The 10,270-nt window shown below is 30.0% G+C and overlaps 1 protein-coding gene across 1 annotated transcript; it reads right to left on the reverse strand.

Moving 5' to 3' along the window:
* Window positions 1–333: 333 nt before the first annotated feature.
* LOC107477794 (pterocarpan synthase 1) lies at window positions 334–1,049 on the reverse strand. Its single transcript, XM_016097860.3, has one exon. It carries the CDS (start codon window positions 931–933, stop codon window positions 397–399), a length of 537 nt encoding a protein of 178 aa, XP_015953346.1. The 5' UTR covers window positions 934–1,049; the 3' UTR covers window positions 334–396.
* Between the last annotated feature and the right edge of the window lie 9,221 nt (window positions 1,050–10,270).

The raw sequence follows: 10,270 nt of genomic DNA on the forward strand, positions 1-10,270 counted from the left end.
ATAATTAATTTTTTATCAATTTAATGTGTATATATGTATATTTTTGTTTAATACATGTAGATATACAAAGCGAATTAAAATATTTAAAATTTAGATCATTCTTTTATATCTTATAATCTTTTCTTATATTCTGGCCGTTCTCTTCAAATTATGTTTCTCTATCCTTAGAATTTGAACCCACCAAAACAATTGAATATGAAACTAAATAACTATTAATATAAATAAAACAAACAAAAGAAGTAACACAGAGGAGGTAATAGCTACTTAGCTAGTGTTCTTAGAAGTGACAAGGATTAACTGCCTCAAAAGATGAAGGGCGAAATCTTTATATCATGATATTAATTATTTCTTAACCACGCATGATTAATTCATGGGAAATTAAACAAGTAATAGAAGCTAATTTATGGTGACATTAACACGAATAAGAGAGCGAGTAGTTGTAGGATCATATGAAACAGTTTCAAACACAGCATATCCCTTCGCAAATCGGAACCTTCCGGTGCCGGAAACCACTGAAATCTCTCTGTAATTCTCGCGCTGACGACTCGCGCCTTGAAGCTCCAAAGTACTGCCATTATATTGCACGTTGTTGAACACAAATGAAAGAACAATAATCACAGTTGAACCGTCCATTGATGCCACTGAAATAGTTCCTTGAGCTCTTCCAATTTGAACTGCGTATTGATTTGGTGTTAGGGTTATTGGATCGTCCACCATGATAAAGGTACCAAATGTGTTGTATGACCAAACTTTTCCGGTGATGCCGACGATTTGGGCAACGGTTGCGTTAGGCCCGTTCGTAACGTCGTGCAAGTAGAACACTTGGTTTGATTGGTTGCTTTCTTTCGAACTTGTTTGGGAAATCATGGTCATGGTGATGATGAATATCATAAGCAATAATGTTGTGATGGAGAAGGGTTTGATTGCTGCCATGGTTTTGCAATGTTGATGTATATGTAGAAATGAAGATGAATTTGTTTGTGAAGAGGGTTGCAATTTATCTCTATATATATATGTGGTAAGAATTTAATTAAAGTTCATGTCACGTTTTTCAGTTTTTCATGTTGTCACACAATGAATTCTTCACCCATATATATGATTTTTCAGTTTTGCATGTTGTCACGTGTTTCTTACTTTGGTGAAGCACATTCTTGCCGTGGTGCCCCGTCTTGTGTGAGAGTAGTGTGAGAGGAAGAAAGTATTGTTTAAATAAAGAAATTTCAATTTTAATTACATAAATATATAGGAGACAATACAAATTAGTCCAAAGTTATTTTATTTTATATCTATTAATTTTTTTTTAAAAAACAAATGCATAATATTAAATATAATAAATATTTAATTAGTGTAGGTACTCGTGCAATGTACCAAAAAATTTATTTTCTTCCTTTTATTTATATTTAAAATATATATTTTTAAAAATATCATTTACACATTTAAATTATATAAAATAATTTNACCAAATTAAATTAAACAATGAAATAATAATAATAATAATATCATTTCGAGTAGTAGCTAGAAATTAATGGTATATTATTAAAAATAATATCATTTTTATCATTTTTTTAGTCACAAAAAAAATAATAACAAATAATACTCTAATTATTGAGGTAAATTTAATAGACAAAAATAAAATAATATATCAAGATATCAATATACTGTATAAAAAAATTTGTGAACTATACATTTAATTTCTTAGATATATCACAAAAATTTATCTTATTCGAATTATCCTCTAAATATGTGACCTCAAAAAAATATATTCCCCAATTAATGATATAATAATTTGATTATTTAATTTAAAAAAGTTATATATAATTGTAGTATAATTTATATAAGTTATGTTTAATATAATTAATAATAAATTACAATATTTTTAATAATATAATTATATATTTTTCTTCTATTAGTTGATTTAAAATATTAATATATAATCATAACTTTAATCATATACAATTCTTAACATTTATACACTAATATTCGGTAATGCTAAGAAGATAAAAAAAACAGTTAGAACTTATTTTATTTAGTATTTATTAATTATTGTAACAAATAATAAATATTAAATAAGATAAATTATAATTATTTTTGGCTAATTTTTTTTAATTAACGAATATTTTTATATATTAATATATACTTAGCATTATTTTAAACATTCGCTACTCTTAAAATTATATATTAATTATGCATTTAATTACATTGATAACATAACTGTTTCCTTTTATAAATATATATCGATAATTAGGGAAACAAAAAAGATAAAGAGGCCCATTAATTTTCACAACAATTAATAAATATTAAATTCGATAAGTTTGTATTATTTTAGTTGATTTTTGTTGTCTCTCAAATATTATTGTTCTTTACTTCTTTTATTGATAGTAATAATTCATCAACTAATATACCTTCTCTTAAATGATCATGCTATCTTAGATTCTTTTATTATTGGTTATCATAATAAGAAGTTATTTTATTTGTAATTTTATATTAAATAAATTTTAAAAATATTTAATAATATTAAAATATTTTCTTTTTCTAATAATTGTACATTCGTAGAATATACATCTATGTGTAGTTAGAAGAAAAATAAAGAACATCAAAATAAAATTATACTCAATACATCAAAAAACAAAATCTCAAAATAACTATCTAAAACTAATAGAATTTTCAACAAAAAATATAAAATATTATTTTATTATGAAATTTTAATTTAAAAATTCTATTTAAGAGATTAACATATTTACTCTTTAATTTGAGTCTATATATTTAATTATAATATTTTTAAGATAAAAAAGAAATTATTAAATAATATAATAATTTGGTTCTCTAATTTAATAAAAAATAATTATGTATGATTGTAGTATAATTTATATAATTTAAATTTAGTATAGTTAATTAAAATACTATATATATTTTTGCTAATGAGTTATAGCATAAATGGTATAATTTTCTCATATTCATTTAAGAGGTTGTGAATTCAAGTCTCCCTCTCTTTTGTAAAAATAAAAATAATAATAATAAACCATATGCAATAATCCTACCGTTAAATTAATTTTAAGTATTATTATACGCATTCTAACTTTAATAATATATAAATATTTTCTTTTTCATCATTATAAATTAATATACACATTTCTTTCGTAAGTATAACGCTTATAAGATTAGAAAATAAACTATTAGTTAATAATATAGTAATATAAAGAGCAATAAAATAAAATCATACTCAATACATTAAAATATAAAATCACAAAATAACTATCTAAACATAAACTAATCACAGTATTTCCAATAATAAAATATTTAAAATATTACTTTATCATCAAAATTTAAATAAAAAAATTTATTTAATAGACTAACATATTTATCCCTTAATCAAAGCTCATGCTTTAATTATAATTAAATAAGACTCCTACATTTCATTAAATTCTAGCACAATAAAAGAAGCAAGACTTTTCAAACTTATCATAGACTTCAAAATTTTTTTTTCAATTACAAGGCTTATTACATTTAGAATTTTAAAAAATACAAAGTGTTATTACCTTAAAAAAATTATTAAAATAAATTGGAACTATAACTTGAGTCATTGTGACCGCAAGTTGGTATTTATATTTGCTTATAATTAGTTAAAAAATTGTTAGATTGTTAGACAAAAGTGTTAGATAATTAATGATAGTGAATTAGTTATCTTTATTCATATATAAGAATTATACAGTGTATAAAAGTTACTTCTTCAGTTTTGAGAATTAATAAATATAACTTTATTCTTTCACTTTCTTTTTTCTTCTTTTTCCTTTTTTCTCTGTCTGATTCATCTTTCATTCCTTTTTTTTCTCTGAACTCAGACTTGCACAATAGAACTTGATGAGAGTGCAGCCTCTCTCTTGCCATTTTCACATGGTGCAGTGAGCTTGGAGAAGAGGTAAATCTCCGATCAACGAGACTGAGTTTAGAAGCCTTCAGATCTGACTGGTGGAAGAGATTCGTTGATTCCTTTTTATTCTTCTCTTTAAAGAAAGTCGTTGATTCTTTCTTGATTCTTTTCTTCCTTGTGTGAGTACTTCAAGGAACAGTGCTGCTTCAACGACCTCAATCGATCGTTGTTCTTCTTTGATGGCTGATAATCAGAGAGCGGTTACTCCTACAATGGACACACAGTCTATTGCAATCTTTTTGAATCAAATTGCTGTGTTTCAGGCTCAGATGGCAAAAACTCACATCAATCCGATGCAAGATCCAACAAGTAGTATTATATTCACACAAACGAAAATGCTAGTACGCCTCTTATTCCAATTGTTCTTACTTCTAATAATTACAGTCCGTGGAGTAGAGCAATGATGCAAGTTTTAGAAGGAAAGAACAAATTAAAGTTCATTGATGGTTCATTGCCTCGACCACATGATAATGATCCTCTGTTTGACGCTTGGAAACGTCGAAATACTTACTTAGTTTCTTGAATTAACTTGTCTTTGAGCCCTAATATTTCCAATAGTATAAGTTGGAATAATGTCGCTTCGGATCTGTGGAGAGATTTGAAGCATCGATATTATCAAGGTGACAAATACAAAATAGTTGAATTGCAAGAAGATTTGTTTGCCATGAAGCAAGGAGATCTAGACATTACCTCTTATTATACGAAAATGAAGTCAATTTGACAGGATCTTGGAAATTTTAGGCCAATTCCTAATTGCCGTAATTGCGATTTGGTGTGTTCTTGCGGATTGGAAGTAATACGCCAATACAGACGTGAGGATTATACCACACGATTATTGCGAGGCTCAATGACCAATACTCCTTAGTGCGGTCGCAATTGATGTTGATGAATCCTATGCCCGATTTGGATACTGCTTTCTCCATGCTAAGTCAACAAGAGCGGCAATTGGCAAAACACCAGAATCTAAGGTGTTCTTCAACAGAGCTGCCACAGAGTCTCCATCCTTTGATGACAAAAACAATGAGAAAGGTAGAGGTCATGGTAAAGGTAATCGGTCTCAATGCACCTTTTGTGATTGCACCAGCCACACTGTGGAGACATGCTACAAGAAGCATGGGTATCCACCTCATTTACATCAAAGGCAGATTGCCAGTGTCAACTACATGTCAACTGATTCACAAACTGAAAATGTCACTGATGCGCTCGGCCAAAGCAATCTAAGCACTACTTGTCAAAAGGAAGCTAATGAAGCATTAAGATTTGACCTCATTCAATTCCGAAAGGAAGCAATACTCAAGCTAGTTCAAGGTCAGGATGCTCAGTCGCAACCTCATACTGCACCTCAGACACAACTTCCCCCACACATTTCTCCAATGAGTCAAGGTAGAAATGTCATTTTAAAATACAGCACCATAATTTCTTCCTTTGTTGTTGTGAAATCCACCCTTTGGATCATTGACACAGGGACAACTGATCATGTGGCTTTTGATCTTAATGATTTTGAGTCACATCATCTCATTCCCCCTTATAATTGTTAGAATGCCGGATGGTACTCAAACAGTTAGTAGCATTATTGGTACCATTCAATTTTCTAATCAATTATACATTACAGATGTACTTTTTATTCCTACTTTTGACTTCAAACTGATTTCTATGTCTAAATTGACCAAAAATTTAAAATGTCAAATGCTCATTAATGATACACTCTGTGAGATACAGGACCAAACTACTTTGAAGAGGATTGGAGTAGTTAAATGCGTCGATGACTTGTATACAATGGATAACAAACCAATTGTTGGCACTTCCACATATATAGGTGGCAAATTACCTCATGATTATGTGGTTGCAGCTACTGCCACTTTGGGTAATTCTACTGCTATAGACAATAAAGTGGATGCACTTTGGCATTCACGGTTAGGTCGTGCTCCACAGCGCATGTTAGAAATAATGCACAAAATATATCCCATGATTGATTGTGCTGAACATATACATCCACGTAATTCTTGCCATTTAGCTAAACAAAAAAAATTACTCTTTTCTTATAGTGTAACTGAATCTGCTGATTACTTCGATTTAGTTCATGTAGACATTTGGGGACCCGTTTCAACCCCTTCCTTTAATGGTAAAAAGTATTTTCTCACAACAGTTGATGATAAAAGTATATATACATGGATTCATTACAGGCATCATAAGTTTGAAAATTCTAATCATATTATACATTTTGTTAGATATGTACAAATTCAATTTGGCAAAACTGTTAAATACTTTCGCTCTGACAATGGCCCTGAATTTACTTTAAAATCCTTTTATGCTTCCAATGGCATTTTGCACCACACTTCTTGCGTGGAGACCCCACAGCAAAATGGCATTGTGGAGCGCAAACACCAAACATACTAGGAATTGCACAGGCTTTGATTTTTTACTCTTCTTTGCCAAAATATTTTTGGACATATGCTGTTAAACATGACATCCACTTGATTAATATTCAACCTAGTTATTTTCTTAAAAACAAAGTGTCATTTGAAATCATCTTTGGAACTTTGCCAAATTTATCCAATTTAAGGATATTTGGGTGCTTGGCTTATGCCTCTTCTCTGGTTCATGGCAGAACCAAGCTGGATCCTCAGGCCCGCATATGCATATTCTTGGGTTTCAGGGAGGATACTAAGGGTTATATCCCATTTGACTTGAACTGCAAGAATATCCTCACCTCAAAGAATGTTATATTCTATGAAGATTTTTTTTCATACAATAAAACTGAAAATTCTGCATTAGGACAGGTAGACTTAACAACCAAAACGCATCACCATGCACGTCATTTCGATTCCTTTGTAGATAACACAAACCATTTTTGGTATCCACCTACCGTAAATGAAGAGCATGCTAACAACACTACTCACAATTATGTTGTATCATCCGCATCATTTTCACCTCCTCAACTAAGAGAGGACACTGCCATGCATTCATCATCTCATGCACTAGAAAATAATTTCACATTCCATACATGTCATATGAATTCATCATCTCATCCACCTCCCATTGGAATAAGAAAGTCAACCCGAATTAGGACGATGCCAACACATTTAAAAGACTATCATTGTGACATTCCTAGTGCAAAGTCTACTGTTAATACTCTTTGCAGGTACACTATGAGGAAGACTATCATTGTAACGCAAGACCCTTTCTTTAGCCATTGTCAAAACTGTTGTGCCGCGCACCTATGAGGAAGCTGTTGTTCATTCTTGCTGGAAAGAAGCTATTAACAGTGAACTTGAGGTACGAGACAAAATCAAACTTGATGTGTAACAAACTCCCAGCTGCCAAGAGGGCAATTGGTTGCAAGTGGGTCTTTTGACTGAAGTTCAATCCTGATGGAACTATTGAATGTTACAAGGCAAGGCTTGTGGTGAAAGAATTTACTCAAGTTGAAGGAGTAGATTTTATAGACACCTTCAGTCCGATTGTTAGGATGACCACATTGCGCATAGTTTTGGCTCTAGCTTCAGCCAAACAATGACACGTTAAGCAACTGGATGTTAATACATCGTTCCTCTACGGAGATTTACATGAAGAAGTGTACATGAAGTTGCCTCCAAGATTAGATGGGACCGATTTGGATTTATTCTCTGTTTGCAAGCTACAAAAGTAATTGTACGGATTAAAGCAAGCTAGCCGTCAGCAGAATTTAAAGCTTATAGAAACACGTACTACTGCTGGTTTTGTCAAATCCGAAGATCACTCCCTGTATTCGAAGATCACTCCTCGTGGCATTACAATCATCATGGTTTATGTTGATGATTTGGTTTTAATTGGAGATGACTTGGCAGAAATTGATCATGTCAAGCAATTGTTGGACAACAAATTCAAAATCAAGGACCTTGGTGATTTAAAATACTTTTTGGGGATGGAAGTGGCAAGGAATTCTAAAGGTATTCATCTCTGCCAACAGAAATATGCACTGGATATCATCAAGGAATTTGGTTACTTAAATTATAAGCTGGTTAGCACTCCAATGGATTACATTTATGCTTCAAAGTTATCAAAGGAAAGTGGCACTGTACTGCAGCATCACACTCCTTAGCGTCAGTTAATTAGTCAGCTTTTCTATCTCACAAACACATGCCCTGACATCTCCTACGCTATTGGGAGATTGAGCCAATTCCTTGACTGTCCCACTGATGCTCACATGCACGCAGCCTATAGAGTGCTTTGTTACCTAAAAGGGTGTCCTTCCTTGGGAGTTTTCTTTTCATCAGCCAATGATTTGAAGCTAACAAGATTCTGTGATGCTGATTGGGCTACATGTGCGGACACTTGACAATCCATCACAGGACATTGCTTCTATCTTGAAAATTCTTTAATCAGTTGGAAGAGTTAGAAGCAAAGTATTGTAACTAGGTCATCCTCAGAAGCAAAATACAGAACCTAAGTTGCTGCCACATGCCAAGCTCAATGACTATCCTTTGTAATGAAAAATCTTAGTGTGCCATTAACTGAACCCATCACCCTTTTTTGTGATAATCGTTCTGCCATTCACCTTGCTACTAACCCCATATTTCATGAGCACACAAAGCATATCGAAGTGGATTGTCACATTACTCGAAACTAACATTTATTAGATCTTAACCATTTGATGTCAGTTTCTTCTAGCAATCAACTCGCTGATTTCTTAACCAAAGCCTTGGCTCCAGGTCCCTTTACTGTGAACGTTTTCAAACTGGGTCTTTTGGACATTCATAATCCCAGTTTGAGGGAGGGTGTAACTTGAGTCATTGTGACTGCAAGTTAGTATTTATACTTGCTTGTAATTAGTTAGGAAATTGTTAGACTGTTAGACAAAAGTGTTAGATAATTAATGGATTAGTTATCTTTATTCATATATAAGAATTGCACAGTGTATCAAAGTTACTTCTTTAGTTTTGAGAATCAAGGAATATAACTTTACTCTTTCACTCTTTTTCTCCTTCTTCCCCCTTTTCTCTATGTCTGATTCATCTTTCTTCCCTTCTTCTTCTCTGAACTCAGACTTGCACAATAAAGCTTGATGGGAGTGCAGCCTCTCCCTCGCCATTTTCACAGATACCAACAACTTTAATATAAATTATATAACACTCACCTATCAAGTGCGAGTCTTTTTTTGTTCTTGGACTATTTCTTTGTACGATTCGAAACAAAATAAATTTACTGAAATGGAAAAGTATTCATTCAAATACAAAATAATATCTTTTCTAAAGTAAACCCTACATTTATACCTGGTTGGCTTGAACCTAATATTATTTTGACTAATGTCAAGGTTGGTCATAACATAAATACTTTCTTTAAATATCTTTCTTCCAAATAGGGATACTTTTGAATTTTTTTATTGTGCATTGTATATGAAACTCTTGTAAAATAATATTATAATAAAAAATTAAAAATAATAAAAATAGTAAGTTAATCTAAAAATAATATATAATTCTATAGTACTTCTTCATCATCAAGTAGAACCATTTTGGTTGGAGTTTTTTGTGCATGTATTTTAAATTGTTTGACACTCTATAATCGAATTATTCTAACTTCAAATTTTCAAATTTTATGTCTAGATGTTGCCTTAAAATTCTTAATAAAATCATACCTACAAAGAAATTAAGATTAAATAAAAGAAAAAAATATAAATAAAAAATTAATTAAAAATTTATATTTAAATTTATATTAAACTCAAGGTTAGAATCTAATCTACTGGCCTAATATATTAAGGAGACATATATAGTGTAAAATTAATCTATTCTAAATTAAAAATAAAAATATTCAATTAATCCTAAATTAATTTGATTACCTTCTTTAGAACAAATCATTATAATTATGTAAATTTGATTACTAAAACTAAAATTATACGATATCTTTTTAATTAATAGTTTTTTTATTTATATATACGTATATATTAATTATATATAAATATACTTAGATCACATATATATGTTAGGATTATTCTCTTTTGAGTCCACAATTATTCAATGATTTTTTATTCTATTAATATCACATACGTATAATAATCTTCATAAATTATAATAATTTTATTATTTATATATACATATATATTAATTGTATACAAATCATGGTAACCTTTATTAATTATGATAATCTTTATAAATTATTATTAAAGACATAAATTTATATGAAAATATTAGTATAATAAGAATAATAAAATTATGGATAGTATTATGATTATGTAAATTAGTGTTAATTATAATTGTGTATTTATTTAATAATAATAAAGATAGAATTGATTTCTTTAAGATAGAAAAAATAAACTTTAATTTAAGGCTAAATTAGTTTCATATATATTAATTATACTAAAAAATT

The sequence above is a fragment of the Arachis duranensis genome, chromosome 3, assembly GCF_000817695.3.
Source record: "Arachis duranensis cultivar V14167 chromosome 3, aradu.V14167.gnm2.J7QH, whole genome shotgun sequence".
Lineage (NCBI taxonomy): Eukaryota > Viridiplantae > Streptophyta > Magnoliopsida > Fabales > Fabaceae > Arachis > Arachis duranensis.

Coding starts and splice junctions, on each gene's coding strand:
- LOC107477794 (XM_016097860.3), bottom strand. CDS start 933: ATGGCAGCAATCAAACCCTTCTCCATCACAACATTATTGCTTATGATA.